The sequence below is a fragment of the Drosophila simulans genome, chromosome 2L (assembly GCF_016746395.2).
Source record: "Drosophila simulans strain w501 chromosome 2L, Prin_Dsim_3.1, whole genome shotgun sequence".
Classification (NCBI taxonomy): Eukaryota; Metazoa; Arthropoda; class Insecta; order Diptera; family Drosophilidae; genus Drosophila; species Drosophila simulans.
The window spans coordinates 19972419-19993514 of NC_052520.2; the positions used below are offsets into that span (position 1 = coordinate 19972419).

The following is a 21096-nucleotide window of genomic DNA, read 5'->3' on the forward strand; positions in this document are numbered from 1 at the left end:
GACTATTAAGTGCCATCAGATTACTGATTAGAATTACGGCCAGTAAAGTGAACTCAAAATGAGTTCATTTCGTGGTCATGTTGCTGTCTTGTTACGGTTCCGGTTCGGACTTAAATTGAGATCTAATGATTTATGATAGAAAAAGAAATGGGTTCTTACCCCGCAGCGGCGATTTCGAATCAAAGGGGCGGAAGAGTTGAAACAAGAACGGATAAATATATGGGGTCGTAAAGCGCGTTGAGTGTCGCTTAAATAGATTAGATTTTAACTGCACTGCACTAATTAAGCTTAGCTCTCAATCAACCGGTTATATTAGGGTCTTATTAGTATTCTCACGGAATGTTTATCGTCTTTTTGAAAACTAAAGAGAACGCAATTAGATTTAGAAATTTAAATCGGAATGGAAAGGATACTTATAAAGATATAGGACTGCCGATTATGGAAAAGATATCATAGCTTTCCATTGGGTTGTTCGAGAGATTTAGGTGCTGAATCTATCGATTGGTTATCCGAGCTCCTCAGTTTCTCTGCCATGCCCACTCCTCTTTTCAATCAGCCCCCAAGAAATCCCCCACACGAACTCCTATCTCGAAAGGCCCAGAGCTGACATCAAATTGAACAGGCCATAAAACAAAATGAGCTACAACCAGTAAGACAAGCTCCCTAGCATAATGTGTGAAAGTGTTGGCGGCGCAACAGCACCATCAACGATTTTATGGCAATTTTAGCAGATGTTCAACACATAGCCGCACATGCGAAAGTGCTGCCCAAATAAAAAAAAAAGAGTACCACGAAGAATGCACTGTAAGGTTTTTAGTTCCCATAGGCCAAAAACTCGAGAGCTACAGAAAACTACAGAAATCGAGGCAAAGAGCTGAGGAAATGCGCAGGCGCAACGCCGGAGAATTCACATGGTGATCGTTAGCAACCCTGTGCGGAGGCAGGCTTGGATCTCAGCGAGGTAATTAAATCCGTGAGCAACTGCAGCCGCAACAGGGCCAACTGCATTTCGGGCCCAAGAAGATCGTAACATGGAAGCGCCAAGTTTCTCCACGCCTGGAAACTTTAATGTATCTTTTAGTTTGCCCCTCGCTGTTGTTGTTTCTCTTCCCCCAGCCACATGCTGCATACTCGTACTACATATATAACATAGATGCCGTTTTCAATTAAGTGTGCTTGCCGTAATGGGTGTGTTTGTGTGGGAAATATGCATGTTTCACCGCTCGATGGAGGTCGTTCCTGGGGTATACTCACTATATATATTCATTCTACCCAACTCGCACAAGGCAGCTCCATTGTCTCCGCGCTTCATGGGAAATTCCCGAATGCATTCTTGGAGTTACCTTAAAATTCCTATAATTTACGATCTTAGAAGGCCCTATTTAAGTCGGATAGCACACATTCCTTCATAAATATGAAAAGGTGGAGGAAATTCCCTTGTAAATAAGATAAGGTTCCACTTGCTTACAATAAACATATAATAATTTGTATGCAATCTTATGGCTAAAACAAAAGAGACATGCTCTGTACTATGCAAATGCAGCTAGGTCTTGAAAATGAAGTGGTTTCAATGCCATATTTCCATCTTAGCTTTTTATGCAGTCGCTCACAAATACCTTATGTAAAAGGATCACTAAAAATCGCAGTCAACATAGGAAATATATACCAATTAGCTTGGCCACCCCATCGTGAGCCCCTAAATTGCGATCCACTAAATCAAGAGTCGCGTCAGCGGCCGAAACGAGCTGAAATTGGACAATATTATACAACAATTGCAAAAATTACCCAGGGGTTGGTTGGTCGCTGCTAAGGTTAGCCCGCCCCCTCAAAACAGAAAGGGGCGTTAAAAGTGCGACTGCAATGCGCAAAAATGTTCATTTGTTTGTTTAAAGCCCAGACAACAATTGAAATTGAGTGGAAAAACAATTGCCGGAGACCGAAGACTTGAGCGTTCAGAGTGACAGCGCGTGCAGTGACATTTTCCGCTCGTAAATGCACTTTGGGTATGTTTGACCTTTGTTTCGGGTCCCCAGTCATTCCCATCGCCAAGTTGGGGTTATGCAATTGCCCAAAGGACAGGCCGAAGCGATGAGATGCGATGCGATGCGGAACTTGTGGCGCCTATCATATGACAAACCAGACATCATCATCATCATTGTCATCATTGCATATTATGCAAAGTACAAAAATCGATGATCACATATACTGGCTAAGCGTGCGAGAGATGGCAAAGAGATATGTTTATGGGTGCAGATACAAATTGCAGCTGAAAGGCAGCTCACTAACCGCAGAAGACTTCATCGCCTTTCCAGACCCGAACTCGTGATCTGCAGCTAGCTCTGCCTGGCTATGGCTAGTTGGAACGACTAACAAGCCGACAAAACTGACAAAATGGCTGACTGACTAAGTGACAGACAGGCCGTCTGCCTGGCGGGGATGCGGACTAGGAAGTCGGTTGGCGAATTTCTGCGGTCTGCCCAGCCCACTAAGGTCGCCTAGAAATCTGTTATCCATACCCCAGATAGTGAGTCAATCGGGGATGCGCTTCGCCACACTCCACTGCTCACTGGGCAAACAGCCGAATAAAACCTTCGAAAGTATTATACATACCCCCACACCATTCAATTTCTTCCATAAGTCTGGCTAAGGGCTTGGCCAGCTCCATTTGTTGCGCTTGCATTGCCATAAATAGGTTTCCGTAGAGTTGCAAAGTAGGGGCACTTCTGTAATTGGTTTATGGATTTCCGATATTGTTTGGGTGCGCCACCTACCCGAGGGAATCGAAGTCGGAGTCCAAGTCGGAATCGGTGGCTTTGGCGGCTTGTCGGGGCCGCCAAATAGGATTACTTCGCTTGACAGGCGGCTTTAATATTTCCTTTTATTGGGTTATACGGGCGAATTGCCTAATATTCCGAATAGGGCAGGGCATAATTAAGCTGGGCGAGTTTAATGTTGCCGGAAGACGATTTCGGATTAATACGCTTAGATTTTCGAAAGGTCATGTTGTGTAACTATTTCATTATTTTCCATTTCAATATTTTCCCAACCATTAGATCTTTCTAAAAACAAATCTAAATTGACTTCATTCACGAGATACAATTAAAAGTAGTTCTGGGCAAATAACAAATTACTGTGCTTTGTTTTACAACCCAAGGCTTTTTGCTATCTGGTGACTAAGCATCCCACAATCTAAATCCCTTTAATGGCGCAAGGTTGAGTAATATACTTAATGTGTGCCTTAAAACCCTTGATTATCATATATTTGCCTCCGTAGCGTATTCTCCCGCCTAAAAACCAAATTCATTACACCAAAGAAACAATTATTTGGTTATGAAACCGCTTTCGGCTGTCAGGGCTAAAAGTCTCGTGCAAAGAGTTTTCGTATCTCCAAAATAGATAACCACACGATGTGCAGAAGCCGTGGCCCAAATATCATAGATATCGGGTGACACACACTTCGTAGGCCAGTGTAACTTAATGCGCAACTGACTTTAAATTCATTCCGATTGGGCAGGAAAGCGAGTTTTTAACGCCTGGACATCGATTGGGATAAATATTTTGGGAGTGAAGTCAACGCCGTGCGATGGGCAATTACCAATGCAAACTGCGGTGCGAGATGAAGGTTTGATGATTATGCCGAGCTAATATTAACTCCCAAAAGCGTGCAAATTGTTTACAGTAAATATTGTGCATAAAATAAGGCTCTCAGGTTTCGTTCCTTTCCGCCTCGAAACTCTTTTTTCCTCGTTTTGCTTTGAGAAATTAAACGAAATAAGTCATCGCTTTTTCAGAGCGTGAACAGCTGGCCTACCTGTTCCATTTAACTGGCCCGCCCGTACTTTTATGGGTTCAGTTCGTCCCGGTACATTCGTATGCCTTATGCTCCAGTAGCAACAACATCGGCAGCAACAAGCAACAGTTGCTGCCACTTCCACTTGCAACTTTGGTTGCTGCTGCTGCTCTGCTGCTGCTGCCGTTGGCCAGCTCCAAAAACAATGAGTCGCCTCTGGATGGCGACTTGGTTGAGTGCCTCGCCGTTTGCTGCTTTATGCTTCGTGTGGTTCTCTGGTTTTGGCTCTGGTTCTCTGACTCCGGCTACAACCACGACTCTGGATATGACTAGCTGCTATAGCTACGCATTTATAATAGGCGAAACATGGCGCAGTGGGACGAGAGTGGCTGAAAACCATGCTAGCACCTTTAGTGTCCACTGCTAGAGAGTACATATATTGTTTATTCATACGAAAGAAATATTAAAAAAGGGGAAAAAACGTTTATGCCTTATATACGACCACTTCTGCAGTTGCAATCAATTCCCCGAATTTCCCCTTCAAACCAAACACTTTGTTCCACTGTGCCACTCGACGCCTGTTGCTAGTTCGCCTTGGTGACGGCGCAGACGCATCGCTCCATGGCCCATTGTTCTAGGGATTCAATCAATGGATGGCAGGCACAGCACCAGAACTGCCAAGAGATCGGGTATGGGTATCGTATGGGGATCGCATGGGGATCGCATGGGATGGGGATGATGACCATGTTGATGACGATGACAACGCGCGCACGACGTCAACATAAAAGTGTCGATCAACTAAACGTTCTCGGGCCTGCGGATGAAGACGATGGCCGAAAAGGGAGTGGAATTGGAAATGGTATATATGGGATATGGGATATGGGATACGGAGGAAAAGTTCGAGAGGCAGCCAAGAGGCAAAACTTCATGGCTCGGCGGAGCTGGTGCTACGGGATTGTCTTTGGAGCTGATTCTATGGAGCAATTGTATTCACGAGCGGCTGTAATTGCATGCACCGCCGTGCTTTGCCCATGCCTTTAACATAAATACACTGAGCGAAATTAGAAGAGCTGTTTCGTCACTAGTTTTTTTTACTTCGACAAGAGGAAAGTTCTTATTGAATTTATATTTCTAAAATTTTGTATTAAGAACTACAACAGTTAAATGGCATATATTTAATTGTATTTTCCAATATTTTTAAAACTGCATTTTCTACAGACTTCAATCTTTTGGGCGCCTAAACAAACATCAAGCATTTGAATTGAATGCATGTCAATATTTGACGCCTGAGGCCACCTCCACCTCCTCCTCTTCGCTGACCGTTAGGCAAACAATGAACAATTCAAGAACCCAAAATCCACAAGGAGCCCCTCAAGTGGGGGCCACACTCGAAATTAGAATAAATGCAAACGACTTGGACTAGCACTTGGGATTTCTCTGTGGGAATGAAGCCATAATTCGTGGCTCTCGCCGGACGAAACCCAACCCATTGAAACCCATTTCTGGGGCTGCCAGTTCGTGGCACATGGACGTGATAAAGGACTCATTAAAACATCACTTCAATGGGCCGGCCCAGCAGCCTCCAAAGACGAGATGCAGTTGGGGTCCAGGCCACGGACACGGACACACACAGACACAGATACAGATACAGATACACACCAATGCCAGGCACTCACTTGTTCAATTGCTCTGCCACTTTAAGACCCCCAAAACAACACTCCAAAAGCGAACCAGTCTTTTTTGATACCCTTTGGCTGTTTGGGTGGTAGGAATGGGTGGGCTATTTTAAATGTTACGAAAATTATAAGGCGAGCTCGTTGGGTTTAACCTCCACTCTCTTGAATCTTTTGAAAGCATAGTTGCAAATAATGTTACCTTTGATTAGCGTACCAAATATTCTTTAGAAGCTGAGAAAATAGTTCAAGATCACAGATCATAATTATTGCAATGTAGTTACACAAATAACTGACTGGTCTTCTTAATAGATATATTTTTTCCTGAATGATGAGTATCAGGGATTCGCCAACCTCTTCTATATTTTGTGCCAAATGGAAAGAAGACGCCAAACAAGTTGCTGGTTCACTTGGGAGAGTAACAGTTACTTTTCCAACTTACATATATACACGGATATGTACGTGCGGCGTATACGTATATACCTGTATCTATCTAATTTTTGGGACCTGCCTGCACATAGAGGAGTTGCTGCTGGCGTCCAGTTTGGAGCCCGTCATGGGAAACCTCTGGCAACTGGTTGCCAGTCACGAGTTGGTCCCGGCACCAGCCATTCTATTCTATTTGCCAGCTCCGACTTCTCTTGGCCAGGCTCGATTCATAGGCACACTTGCAATTTAGTGGCATTAGGGGTGTAGTGGTTGCCATAACCGCTGCACAGGGAGAAATAAATTGAACTTACGATCAGATATGTTTTATGCACTGAAAAGGAAGTGGTAGTATTCACTTCATACATACCTTTCTATCCTCACCCTCAATCTGTATATATGTCTATGCCTCCATGACTCGTGGTTTGGATGTTACCATTTTTCGTGTTTTATGTCGCAGATAATGGCAATATTATAAAGATGTTAAGCCCGTTTTTATGACCGATTTTGGCCGTATATTTTCGCGACGTGTTCGCGGTCGTTTGATTTCGAGGGGCAGTTGAGTTCAGAGCGGTTCGGCTGAGTTCTGCAGTCATGTGCGAGTATTTCAATTTCTGTTTTGGTCCGCCGGTGGTAATACGTACGGTACTTGAGCCAATTACCCAATTAAACGCCAGCGTTTTGTGCTATCTCATCGTCGCCATCAGTACCAGTATGATCACCACCCCCTTCTGGAAACCCCCCCTATTCCGACCCGATCCGCAGATGCCCAAATATTGATATATGGCGTTTTGTAGGCTACGGCCCCTTGGCAGTTCTTTGATTCGAAGTCATGTTCTAGAGGCGAGTACAATTAGCGTTTTGTTTCGGGTTCCGTTATAATGCTGTTAGGGATTACGCCCCACCTCGCTCCCCAAAATCCGAAAACTCGTTTATCGATTACTATCGATGCGTTGTCCGTCGGTCTGTTGTGACGGTGGGATCTTGGGTCTCAGTTTTTGATATTGACGGCCGATCTGCTGCTTATTGCTGCCCATTGATTGCTGTAGGGCTTTGATCGCAATCTCCGATCTCTCCTTCTAAGCCTGTCTTCAAAAGAGGCTCAGTCTGCTGTCTGTGTGCTCGAGAAGTCTTTTCTAGGTGGCCTGGTCCGATCTTGGAGAGATCAGAGAACTTACCGGAACTGCACTAAGCGTTTTGATTGAGGCATTCGACGGTCGATGTTGATGGATGGGTTGGGTAAACTGGGGAATTGGCGAAATAGGTTCCCATGGATACATGAGCGCACGAAGGCGAGTAGCAAATGGCTCTAATCTCCAAGACTGTCCACTGAGAAGAATAACTATATCCTAAATCCTAATGTTATTATTTGGATTTTCAAATATTTATTATTACAAGAATTAAAACGAATTCATTCGATCGCGCTCAATGAGTCATAATATGCCAGTTGCTCTAGGGGCTTCCCGGTATCTCGCGCTGTGCCCCACATTCTCAACTCCATAATTGCCTTATCAGTTCGCAAAAGATCGCATACTTGCCTCTTTCGTCCACTTTTCAGGCCAAAAGCCAGTGGTATATGTATTTATGGTATCAACAAAGAAAGAAAATAATGGGAAATTATTGTTATTCACAATTTTAGACGTTGCGAATCGTGTGAATTACCGTTTTCTACATGAACATAAACAATAATTGTAGCACCAGCATAGTTATATCTTGTACATAGATTTATATATATATATGTATATAGGTATATATAGAAAATTAACCCAGTTCGCACGTCTATGCCGAAACAAACAAAAGTTTGCGAGGCAAACGAGTTGCTGGCAACAAAAGACAAGAAAACGACAAAAGCAGCAGACTCACCTGAAATCCACAAGGCAACATGCACCTCAAAAATGGGGTGGGCGAAAGGGGAAATGTGGGCGGGCGGGGGAGCCACCTGCCTGATAATCATTTCCCCTGCTAATTGCAGGCGGTCTTGGTAAAATGTGCAAATATTATTTCAAGACAGTTACAAATACCGAGCCGCACTTAAGTCCCCGCTCATATTCACACTACCACTCGCATTCACATTCACATTCGTTTCGATTCTCATTCCCATTCACTTTCCCCTGCTTTTTTGAGTGTGGCGACGACACCTTGCTGATAAGCTGAGAACGCAATTATTAGATGACATGCGACTTGTGTGGTGCACTGTAAAAATTAGTATACATTTTATTATGAGCTTATAAGCGAAACCTAATGAATAACAGACTATTACTTTAAAAAATAAAATAAATAAACATATTTCTGGAAATATTTCTGCTTAGAATACCAAACCTTTCCCCCTGTGTACCGCTAATATTCATAATTCTCTCTGGGCTGTTCGAGTCTTGTCTTGAATTTGGGTCAAACATGCATACTCATTGGCCTCCCCTGCCATCTCCTTATCACAAATGATCCCCCATGCCCCATGCCTCCATGCCCACCTGTCGCCCCCGTCATCCATCTCGGATGCCTGGCAGAGAAACTGGAAAATCTAAAATTGTATAACCTGCTCCCAGCCGGCCGAGATGTGGTTTGGTTTCCTTCAACCCACTGGCCTGTGGGCCATAGTGGGTCTTGGTCGCGGGCAGGCAGTTGGTCCCGTGTATCTCACAGTATCTGCGGCCATAAATTTCAGCCACTTTGATCTTGCCACATCGAATGTAAAGTGCTTAATGGGCCCGAAACAGTTGACCGGGCTTAGCAAACAAAAATAGGAGAACGAGGAGCAAATAGCGAGCCTTTTGTGTGCGTGGCACAAAATTGCATTGTAATTTACAAAAATATTTCCAGTTCTCATTGTCTCTTTCTGCGGCTTTTTATTTATTTTACTTATTCTTGTTTTTGTGAGCTCTGTTCCCTAGAGATTTTAATCGTTGTCGCCAGCGTCGCCTTGTCAACGTTGTTCAGCCCCCCAATCCCTCCTAGAAAAACGAAAAAAGAGTTCCGACCGTTTTATGCTGCTTTACATTGGCGTCGCATTTTTTGCCGCTGTTGCTGTTGCAGTTGCAGTTGCAGTTGCTGCTGCGATGTTGCTGCTGCCAACATTGATCACGACTGACCAGATAGCCTGGAGAAGTGGCCAAGTCGAGAGCTACTTGTGCGCCGGCTGCCGATTGTCGTTTGCCTATATATATGCTACATCCCTCTATATATATACGTATTTATACACGGCATTCTTTCTATGGAAACAATTGCATAAAATGTGAATCCTGATAGCGACAGAAAAAAGTCGAAGCCAGCCTCTAGGAAATGGTCAAGTCAAGTGGGTAGATCACAGAAAACAGTAGGAGATCGCAGACTCGCGACCGCAGAGGAATGGACGCGAGCAAGGAGTGGGGGCAGATGGCCAGACAAGGAGTTTATGATTCCCCCAGATGCTTAGGAGACAATGGGCAGTCATAATGGAGGATTGCAAGAGGCCCGCACATAAATATATCAGAGTGTAGTGCACGAAAGTTTCTTCTCTGGTCTTGTCTCGAGATATATTAGAACTATTAGATATTCTAGTAACAGTTTTCCTGTCTAAAATGTATCTATAAGGATAACTTCCATGATAAAAGGCTCTCTACTAACATCGATTTGACCTTTTGTTAATTTATTTTCATACACTTGAACGGACAGTTGGCAATTACAGCTGCGCCCCCAAATGCATTCAAATATTCACACCTCACCAGACTTCAGACTACTTCCCTGCCCCGATTCGAGTCGCCTGACTCAACAGCTCCTGCTTATAAAACATGTCCAAACTGGCCCAAAAAAAAAAAGGAAATAGCCAGGCAGTAGCCGGTGAGAACCAACAAAGCAAGTACAGTAAATCCTCGCCGTGGAGGTCAGGCTAAAGGTTAAACTGACTAGATTGACAACGATGAGAGGTGGAGTGGAGACCCTTTGTTCGCCGAAAACCGAAATGGAACTTTGGCAACTGGCTTACTATATAATTGCCGCATTGCATGTCCGTGGTTTCAACTTTGATATTAGCCCGAGTTCGGGGAGCAGTTTATTTTAGTTGTTGTTTTTCGCTGAGAATCGTCGGATTGGGAACAGGCGCACCCTCGACAAAGACAGTCTCACTTATTTAGACTGGAGGTATATGCAAAGTGGGGAAAGAAATAGCCACGAAGCGGTTGCCTTTGGCATATTACACTTTGCCTCACTACGGTTCACCGTCCACAATGCACATTCCGCATCCAAAGATATTCCCAGTTCTGTTCTCCCTGCTAATTGCATGGGAAAATTCACAAGACAAGACTATGGTTCCTGCTTAAAAGTCGCCTGATTTGTGCCTATATAGGCTGTCATTATAGTCTTAATTGCTGGGCGTGATCATTAGTTGGCGACCTCGCCTTCTCTCAGCCTTATGATGCCAATTTCTTTCAATTTTAATAGGCTTTTTTCCCTCAGGAACTTGATTAAGTATAAGAACTTTCCCAGAGTCTTAAAAAAAATCTATAAAATTAATCATTTATTGCATTTCTGGCATTTATGTCATCTAATATTGATGTGGCATTAAACGATAGCATTTGCTATTTTACAATCTGATTGTTTGTACTTGTTCGGTCTTTGGATTTGTTTTTCCACCACTTCACTTTATATCCCACTTGCGCTCACTTGACTTCCACCTCTTCCATAATTTTCCCATTAATTATGTCTCTCAACCTTCAACGCCTGCAACTGCAACTGCAACTGCTGCGGTGCAACAGGCATTGCAGCTGCAATTCTTCGGCAAATGATGTAAGGGTCTCCTACTCCACGGAGGGGCAAAAACGCTGGAAGCGTTTAGCTGACATTTGTTGTCAACCTCTTCAGTGGTGCAGAGCCCCGGGTGGAAATGCCACTCGGCACTGCATCCACCGCTTCCACTGCACAGCTGTCACAATGTTTTATCATTTAATTTCCACGATAAAAACAAATCCATTTGAACGTGGCTGAGAAAATGTGCCATAATGTGCATAAAGTGTGTGGGCGGCGCCGGCAGCCCACGCGCAGATTTGGATGCGGATCGAGATTGAGATTGAGATTGAGCTTGGGCCGGCGATGAAGGTGAAGATGAAGCTGAAGACGGGTTCACTGGCTGGTCTTAAAATAACGCCACCGAAATATTATTTAACGGCTTTGGCTTCTACGGTTTGGATGTTCGGATGTTTGGATGCTTTAACACCTTGTAGCTTTTTCGGCAAGTGATTTCGCCAACGCCAAAGTGAAAGTGAAACAACAGCTGACACTGCACTTGGCTGTTTGAAGTTGGCGCTGCTCGTTGCTTGCTGCACCTGAACTCTACAACTTCCCGAACACCAATTACATATAAATATATATGTATATGTATACAGATATATATATATATATTTTCTGCTTTCCAACGAAGCTCCGTCAACTTCAAACTCCAATTAGAGTGTCGGTTTAATGAACTGCTGTCTGAACAAGGCACACGGAATCCCCGACTCGCAGACTTCAGGGCTTCGGGGGGTTAACTGCATTACACGCTGCACAATTTTTTATGGCTCATCGGCCTTAACCTTCGGCCCCAACTCCAACTGCACTTTGCTGGCGGCATGGCATGCCATTTTTTCATAGCCCTCTAATTATTATATTTAATATTTGTCCGTTTAATCCCATTACAGATTATCAGCGAACTGGCGGAAATTGTCTACACTGCGTTGGATTACAATCTGCCGGAGGACGAGGAGTGCCAAGTGTCACAGGAGCTGGAGAATCTGTTCAACTTTATGACGGCAGATGGTGAGTATGGGTTCTCGGGAATAATCTATAGCTTTGACACACAATCATCTATGTATATTGAAGTCAAGCTTTAAGTGTTTTGCGATAAAAGTACATTCAGTATTGACACTATTTTCTTCAAATGGTGAAATCGCGTTGTGCTCGTTTCTTTGTGACTCAGATATATACCATATAGCTTAGAACAGCAATTAAATCTCTCAATAAAGTTCCCAATCTGAGCTCGGTTTTTTTTATATTTAAGCAGGGACTTTCTTAAACCAAAAGCCCCGTTTATCGGGCTCCACGAGCGAAAACAAGATGAAGGTTGAGTGAGGCGGCGTGCCATGAATCACGTATTCTTTGTGATACACTTAATAAAAATAATTATAATACAATAAACTCCGAACCTTATAGAGCTGATTGGATCTTGTTCATTGCAGAGACAGACGATGATTGCATTGACGAGGGCATCGACGAGGGCGACAAGCGCTGGGACGACGAATCCGAGGAGGAGCGCAACGATACCAAAGAACTAGAGCACATAATCGAGGTGGGTTTCCAATTCGAGTCGATCGTATCTGACATTTGCAATCGGGTCGTGGCATGATGTGCCAAAAACCAGGCACCCAAACCAAATCAAACCAATGCAAATTCGAACTCCGATCCAAGGGTGAGTCAGACTCTTTTGGGGGTGCGCCAAGATCTGACCTTTTGACCAGGCGCTCAGTCGCTCTATTTTCCAGCTCTTTTAACATATTGTGTATAAATCTGTATGGAGCCAATGCATCGATATTCATCGGTGGGAAAACTTGTTTGGCTCACGTTACAGTTAACCGAAGCACAGAAAGAAATTTACAATCCAAACTCGCGAAATTAGTCTTGAAAATGATAAAATAAATATATTTTTAATTAGGGACCGGGTTCATATGTTAATTATCTCAGACCATATTCTATTTCTAACGAGTTAGGCGTAAGATCAAGGTCTCCAGTTCTCAATATCTATGCGACCATTTTTCTTTCTGTGTAGAAATCAAAGTATCTGGCGGATACTTGTTGTGCGCGTATCTGTATCGCGGCTAACCGCAAACAAGCCGATTTAGTCCGGGTTCTAGTCGGATACCTAGCTTATGATGCCCGGTCGAGCGAGCGACTGGAAAACAATTTCAATTGCGGCTCGATTGCATCGATATTAAATAACCGAAATAACCATAAAACCAAACGCTTTCGTAATCGAGGGAAATCAGCCGCAGATCTGTAAATCAGAAATCTAAATCTGAATCTGAATTTGAAACCGCCTACCTGCCGCAGTTGATTGCGCTTGGGGAATGCTTCCGCGTTCTGCGGCAGCCAGCGAATCATCTGCCGCGCCATTCGCTCCACCGGAGATCCATTGGAGGCGCACACGAGGATCCACGATTTGGGGCGAGTGGGGCGTGTGATGAACCTCACACCGTTGCTGATTGAGCCGGTGTCTTCGGTTCCTCGGTTCTGTCTGAGTGCTCCCCGGGCGGGGCGGGGCTGGGTGGTTCTTGTCTAATGAGCCACTTTATGGAATTGACACATTGCTGTCAGGCAACAGCGAGCAGCGAGTGGATCCCTGATCTTTTTCCACCTGCCTGACTTTTCTAGCACACCATCGTAAAGTGGAAAAGTATCCGCGACTGATACAGATAAATTTGCATTTCTCCAGTGTCTGTGCCTCTCGGGTTAGATAAGATTTGTTTGGGGGAATAAATTGAGTTGGTCTATGCGCGCGATATGATTATCGTAATAAGTGAAAGGAAATTGCCGAAGGCGTGAAACGTAATTAGCTCTTGGTACGCAGAACCTGTGTATGGGTTTGGGTTATTCCCAGAATTTGTTATGAATAAATGTAGGTTAGATGGAACCGCAGAAAATAAATTGAAACCAATACAGTGCGGTTTGAGTGTGATATAAATTATATAGGATACGAGTATGTGGCACGCGGATAAGTTTGAATGTCTGATTAGCAACGAACGTACGGTTCTTGCATTGGTTTGGTTTGTTATGCCGCAGTTCATTTAAGGTAATTATCGCCTTTATTTAGCTAATTAATTTATTTACTCCTTTATAGACCTGCAGAAATCACATAAAAACCACCCTGCCAGAGAACCACTATAGAGCTGTCTGCAGAGCCCTCGTGACGGAGACCATAGAGCTCCGAGTATTTCTGCAGCAGGTCCTGAACAATGGTAAGTGCCAATACTATTCGACTGAGAAGGCAATGTGTTAACTAATTAATTGTCTTAAAAAGCAGGTGCCGAGAAGCTGATCAAGGCCTCGGAATCATCGGCCACCACGCAACAAGAACTGGCGAAGCTGGGCTTCAACGACTGGGTAAGATTCTTCAAGAGTGCTGTCCCCTTAAAACACATAGAAACCACACCACACCATACCATAGTTATGTAATGGTGCTCCACTAATGGCCCACAGTGGCGATAGCGTCTCACGATTTGTTTGGCGCACCTCTTCGAACGAAAACATATGCCATGAGCCATCATCATCATAATCATTATCGCAGAGATCACGAGCATTTGTGGCGGGGTTTTCCGCTCTGGGCTGGAATAAAAAGTGAACTATTTCATGCATTGCCAAATGAAACTCACTTTTAATTTCAATAATTGGCCCGCGGTGGTCGCCTCCATATTGGCCATCATCCTAATGAGTTCAACGCCGCACCATTCGTCGTATACACTCGTATGTACTGTGTGATTTCGTGAGCTATTTTAATGGACGCATATATCATCTATATATTTTGGCGTTCGCTGTGACCTTTGCTGAATATGTCGAGGCCGTCACAGGAGTTTGCCATCATCACCACATCGGCCCGCCACAGCCGTCTTTCAACCTCCGAAACTCATTGAGACACACACGCAAATTGGCCAGGCACGCAAGCCAAAATTCGCTCTTGTTTTTGCTTCAGCTTCTTGTTGACTTTTTGTGGCGTGAAAAGTTATACTATAGTCGGCTTTTTACCGTTCGAGGTGTGTTTGATTTTTTCAATCAGATGGAAACCCAAGTCTGTCAAAGAACAGTTGCCAAAGTTTGTCCTCAAAAGTTGATAAGGCTGAGAATGTGCTAAATGTGGGGTTCTATAAGCTCCAATGTCTTTAGACTTATTTGCATATCTCGGGAAATTCTGCAGCTGGTTTAAGCCACGTTAATAAACCGGATTGAGCATGAATGTAAAGCAAATGACTTATTATTTCAGTGGCTAATTTGCTTGCCCAAATTATTGCCACCAACAAATTCTGAAATTACTTTATTTATATGAACTGCTAATTGCTTAAATTTAATAATGCTGTTTCTTTGTCTTGAGGAGTCAAGAGAGCCCAATAAAAGCAGAATTATCTGTAGTTTAGGGCTGTAATCATAATAAAAAACAAAAGTAGAATTTCTTGAGTCAATCTAGGGTACTTTCAATTTGAGAAATGTTGGGCGCGACTTTTCCTCGCATGTCCGAGGATTACAAATCGCAAAAATAAGAAACCTTTGCGTGTGAAATAGACGACACATCATTATTTGCCCATACTGGAGTACAGACGAAACACAACCAGATAGTGAAATAGACCATAAATATTTGCACTCCATGAATTTGCATGTGCCGATAGGCGGGGATTAAAAAAGAGGGTGCAGCCGTGGAATTGGCCAATTAATTGGCCAGACATACACCATATATCATATGCGCAATGGAGACCTGGCAACGAATCCAGTCAAGTGTGTTTGTTTTGTGTCTTCTTGGTTTTGTTGGTATTGCGAAACGAAATTTGAGTCCATTGTAGAGCGTTGATTAAACGCCATCTTATCATTTTCTACTTCTCCGATAAGAGTTCTCTACCTTTGTTTGGTCTATTGTTTATAGGGAGTGTTTTTCTTTTATTTGCACTCGTTTTTTAGCTACTGCCAAACGAAGTGCAAGAAGTGTGTCTTTAGTCAGCGTTTTATCGTGTTTTCTGGGAAGACAACAGCCTTCAGAATGTCACACAGCCAACTGATTGTTAAAACACTTTTTGACTGAATTTACATTGTTTTTGTTTGGGCACTATAATGCTGGAATTGCGGAAATTTAGCTGGTTCTGTTTTATTACTATTTTTTCTCGTTGGCTTTGAACGTGTTTCGCTGGCAGGGGAAAAAAGGTTTTCCGAGGAAATCTCTCTTTTCGGCAGACATCGTGTCTGTGTCTCGCCTAGCTGCCTTCGATGATGATGATGATTTGGTATGCTAATTTTCGATCCAGACGTTACCAATGCTGTACGCACATGGGCCAAAAGTATTTCAAAAGCAACAGCAGATACATCCCAACTTTTGCGGAAGCTGCTGCCACTCAAAGCTGGCCTGATGTTGCTGCTGCAAGTTGATGTTGCAGCTGCTGCCGCTGCTGCATCTAATGCTGCTGCGGTGAGCGCAGTTGAAGCGTGGCGCGGCATCTTAATCGTAGGTATATGTATGTGTGTGCAACATGGTGTCAAAACATGTGCTGCCATTGATGCCCTCGGCTGAAATCGGACCCTAGATGCGCTCCACCCTCCGCGCCTCGTTTTGCATGTTTAATGAGGTGTCTCAAGATGCATGGCCACCAATTGGCGGCGAACAGGAAGGCGATGGCGAATGGAAAGTGAAATTGCGGATCACTGTTACATATCAGGCCCCATTGTGTGCTAAACAGTCTTCCTGCCACCGCGCAGCGTTCAACACTCATTACTCATACGCACAGTTAACTTGTCAGGCCGATGGATCGGATCGGTCCCCCTCGCAGCGGGAGTCTAAACTATTGGTTAATTAAATGAAAATAATTGCAAAAGTGAAATGCACCTCTCACCACTCCGTCTGCTTGTTTTTCTTCCTGTCTCAAGCACGAACTGCAGCTGTGGAGGGCACTGCAAGTAGGTCCCTGGTTCCATTGCATGTTCTCCATTTTGTTTGTTCGTTGTTTGTTTGTTTGCCTGCTTGTTTCTGTGTTTGACGTGTCCCACATCGCCAGCGATCCGTCGCAGCTATCTAGTATCGGATCTCTATTGATTAACCACACCTTCCCGAATCCACAGGCACGCTTCTGGGTGCAGGTGATCGACGAACTGCGACGCGGAGTGCGGCTGAAGAAGAGCAACCACGAGCGCACTCCCATCGAATACGAGCTGACGCCCTACGAAATACTCATGGGCGACATCCGAGCCAAGTGAGTACAAACTATTTAATAAACGCCAAAGTTGAGATATATGCTGTCTACTTCTTCATTAAATTACAATGATAGCAGATGCTTTGATCTTCGGACCTTACATAGATAACATAATTAGCACCGCTCATTGTAGCCAACAAAAGAATGAAAGCAATACCCCATTTAGAAACCGCATCTAAGCCCGAATTTCTCTTCACAGAAAGTATCAGTTGCGCAAGGTGATGGTGAACGGAGATATTCCGCCGCGCGTCAAGAAAGATGCCCACGCCATGATCTTGGAGTTCATCAGGTCACGGCCGCCGCTGAAGAAGGTGTGTAAAGCCCCCAATGCCAGTTCCCCAATGAATTCCCAATCCATTCGCACGGCCAGTACCCAAGTCAACCGCAATCCCGACAACAATCCCTCCTCATCAAAATCCCCATTTGCCTCTGGCAGAATGTGAAATATTGATGCAAAGGCTTTCCCTTCTTCCGACTTCATTTCCTTTGCCATGATTCCTCATTTTTTGTACCAAATTGTTGTTTTTCTTTTAAATAAAAATTATTAGTTTACTGTACGTTCTTGTTCTGTACTTTCCGGACTCATCAGGCCAGCGATCGACAATTGGGCCCACCGCGCATGTGCGAGCCTTCCCCGCGGGAGCAGCTAATGGAGTCCATACGGAAGGGGAAGGAGCTCAAGCAGATCACCCCGCCGGAAGCACCGACCCTCAGGGAAAGGGGTGAGTAATCAATGTTCAACTTAACTAGTGATACTAGACTTCCTATTTGAAAAATCCATTTGTTGTTAAAAGTACATATTGCTGTAAGAGTACAGTGGGGTCTCAATAGAAATCCGTATGGTACTCTACACATGGCCAACTAATGGGTTCCACTCTCACTGACCTATCCTTCAAAAGGCCAAGCCCATTGTCAAGGGGAAACCTGTGGATTTTGCACAGTGCCTGCCAAAATAGATGCCGCCTCTAATCTTCTGCGGGCGTCCATCGCTTGGATCCTGGTCTCAAGTCGTTGTGTGCTGCTGACTCCAAATTTTACCGCCAACGGCCCATAAATTGTTGTCGCCTATATAGACAACCGATGTCTCCTGCCGCCGAGAAATATAGAAGAGGAGTGCTGAGGGATGGAGAAAGGGGCTCTGGTGGAAAACTAGTTACTGGCAAGACTTTTTCACTGCACTTGTTGCTGGGGTAGCCCCATTGTCCGTCCGTCCTCCTATTTTTCTGCCATGTTTGTTTGTTTGCCGTTTGCAGTTCGCCTGTTTGTGTGTGTTTGCCGGCCAAAGAGCGCATGCCAACATAGATCAAAAACGGCAAGATTTTCCAATCACAACACTGAAAGGAATAATTTGTGTAACCATACGAAATTGTTCAATATCGAGAGCTGATAAGCCGGACTAATGAAGAAGGTGGCTCTTAAAAAGAACTTACAAGTGGTGCCATTACTATTTATTATCTACAAAGTGCAATCAATTTTTTTTCCTGTGCAATCCCCACCCCGAATCCAAAATTGAAATCCTTAATCCGCTCGGTTGGAGGAAGCGTGCAAAATTGTGACACACAAAGATAGCGACAACGCGACGACGACAACGGCAACTGCAACATTTAAGCCAGGAAAATCGAAGAAATCCAAGCACGACAACCTCACCTCCGTCGAAGTTGGCTATTGTTGGCTGTTTGGGTTTTCTTTTCGTCTGGGAATCTCTCGTATTTCTTCTCCGACTTTGAAGTTCATTTCAATATTGCAGCAGCAGCTGGACGAATTTAATTTGTATGACTACATAAAATCGAGTTGGTAAATTCTACGGCTTGCCTTGAAATGCAAGTTAAATACAATTTAGTCAAGTGGTACATTTAAAGCCCTAAAAATATTTAAACAATCTTTTTGTTTAATCTGATGATGATTACTAAACTCAAATAAATTTTTTACATATACTCTACATGGTTCGAATTGTGTAGCCCAACCTTAAGGTAAAACCTGTAACTTGCTTAATATTTCAAAGCATACTTATGGGTGCTCGGAAAAAAATGTTTTGGTTTACAGACACTGAAATTGAAACTCTGAGAAATAGCTACCTTAATGTAAACTCTTTGAGAGTTAAATTAAAAATGCTAAAAAATGTAGTCCGAAGCCGACCTCGTCTTCCATTATCCTTCCCTTGAAACTTCTTGAGCCTTGATTGCCATATCCTCGCGGGACTTAACGCGCTTACTCATCACATGTGGCGAGTCCTTGTTGCCGCTTGACGACGTCATCACCCCAACGGTGACGTATAAATCACCCACGCAACAACAACAGCGACGACGGCCAAACAACTTTTAGGCCGTTAAATGTCAAAACAAAACATTGGCGCTCTCTGCAAGCGACGCATGCGCAAACCGGGCCGAAAAGTGGGGAAGCTCGAGTTGACAGCTGCCACATTTCTCAGTTCCGTGTTGAGCTTCGCTGGAGACGCCTCGTCGTTGTCCGCTCTGCAGCTACCAATTATTCTGTGGGCTAAGTGAAAATGAAATCGAAAGCGGTGGCTATCTAGTAAAATAAGCAAAGTACAACAAAGTGGCGTGTGGATATTGGGAAACGCTCAGCCAAACTTAATGGAGCTGCAGGGCAAACCCGACTGATTCCCATCAACCCTCCCTGAAAAGAGAGAACAGTGCGGCCCAGAGGGTGGCTTCCCTTTTTCGGACTCGGATCGATAGCCTCCATGCAACCGTGTGAGAAAACCGAAAAGTGAAAAGCAAAACGGAAATGTGCCAGGCTTAACCCATGGAAGCCCGGCCAGCGAAACGCTCCACGGCAGCCTCCGTCTTCCGGTCGCATCACATGCCGCGGGAGTCGGATCTGGTGGACATCGGCAGCGATGCCTCGCTGTACTGCGGCTCCGACGGGGAGTCCAGTCAGGCCCAGTCCACATCCACATCCACTCCGAACCCGCAAACGAGTTCCGACCAGGATCTGGACCAGCCCCAGCCAACACCTCGCGCGGCACCGAGAGCATCGGCCTCCAATAATCCGCCAACACCCAAGCCACGACAGGCCATCAGGTCATCAAAAGGTAGACATCAGCATCTCCAGACCCTCGAAAAACACACAAAAGCGTCTCCCCATTGTTGAATGTGCTCCGCTTTGACCTGGTTTCGATTTCAGGCCTGCCCCAAAGTGCAAGTGGGTGGGCTGGGGGGCAGGGTTCCGGTGCTCGTACTCTACCCCGAGGAAGTGTTTCTTGCTTTTGTGCTCGAGAAGCTACTCCAAGGCAACTGCAGTGCTCCGGTAATTGCCGTCGTTTTATGACTTCGATTTTAAGCTCCAGTCATTAGAGGCATGAAGAAATTGGGTCCAAAGCAGATCTAGACACACGCCGAAGGCTAAATACCCTTTGTTGCCAAATAGCATTGAAAAATAGTTTGTTTTATTTCTTCACTGCGTTGCAGAGCTTTGGTCATTAGCGACATGGAGAAATAACACCCAAGATAAATAGACTGATAGTAGCTTAAACACACTTGTTACTAGCCAACATATGGAAAAATCCGAAGCCATAGCTTCCATTGTTTGCTCCTAAATATGAATGAATGCCATAGTATGAATATTTGACTATGATTAATTTTGAGTTTTCAAATGGTTGTCTTTCTATCTAGTTCATAGTTTTCATAATCCACGAGTAAAGCAGATCGATGAAAACGCTCGTGCTTGCCCCCCACCGAAAGGTTAAAGCCAGTGGACATAATGCCTAGCCCCCGGTGGTCCGTGGTCAATGGTCAGTAGCGAGCCGGATCACGTAGCAGTTATTACAGAGCCGTGGACCCATAAAGTATCTTTGAGTTGCACAAAGGCGAAGCGAACTCTTCCGCTGCAGATACGAGTTCCCAGGCGTTGCACAAGCGGAGTGGGTTTCACAAGTAGAACCATTAAGTGCGATGGGCTTAACGGCTTTTATGGAGTGGCTAAGTAAAAATATAAAAAACTATGACTACCTTTGACGTCGGTGAAGTGAGAACCCAGACATGTCACCTCTAATTGCGCAATGAGCGGGCAAAAAGGGCTGGAAAATCCAGTTTTATTGCGAGTTATTCAGAGATGCCTGCTCCATTGCCCAATGATATTCATTAGATAATCCAATCGAGCCTACAACTTTCCCACCACTTTCGCCTGAGAAAAGAGGACTTATTGTTACTCCGATCTGTTTTTCTTGCAGTGCTTCCAAATGCGAACTCCACGCTGTCACGATCCAGACAGCGGCTCATCAAAGTGGACTTCTCCAAGTTTCAGG

The 21096-nt window shown here is 44.4% G+C and overlaps 1 protein-coding gene and 1 long non-coding RNA gene across 9 annotated transcripts in view; one reads left to right on the forward strand and one right to left on the reverse strand.

Moving 5' to 3' along the window:
* The window catches only part of LOC6732915 (protein spire), a 36663-nt gene that overhangs the window by 10826 nt on the left and 4741 nt on the right, over nucleotides 1-21096 (forward strand). For 2 of the 8 annotated variants that reach the window (XM_039298622.2, XM_039298624.2), the window contains exons 3-11: nucleotides 11535-11652; nucleotides 12072-12181; nucleotides 13727-13844; nucleotides 13907-13989; nucleotides 16507-16536; nucleotides 16699-16829; nucleotides 17029-17140; nucleotides 17419-17551; nucleotides 21022-21095. In XM_039298622.2, the coding sequence (XP_039154556.1) occupies nucleotides 11535-11652; nucleotides 12072-12181; nucleotides 13727-13844; nucleotides 13907-13989; nucleotides 16507-16536; nucleotides 16699-16829; nucleotides 17029-17140; nucleotides 17419-17551; nucleotides 21022-21095 (909 nt within the window). Of the gene's footprint in view, nucleotides 1-11534; nucleotides 11653-12071; nucleotides 12182-13726; nucleotides 13845-13906; nucleotides 13990-16506; nucleotides 16537-16698; nucleotides 16830-17028; nucleotides 17387-17418; nucleotides 17552-19257; nucleotides 19885-21021; nucleotide 21096 lie in introns of those variants that run through there. The other 6 variants (XM_016180437.3, XM_016180439.3, XM_039298623.2 and 3 more) reach the window with 5 other exon arrangements.
* On the reverse strand, nucleotides 17558-18749 carry LOC123327484. Its single transcript, XR_006542211.1, has 3 exons — nucleotides 18260-18749; nucleotides 17987-18163; nucleotides 17558-17916 (listed from the first exon to the last, which is right to left on the reverse strand). It is a non-coding gene; the product is annotated as an uncharacterized LOC123327484 (long non-coding RNA).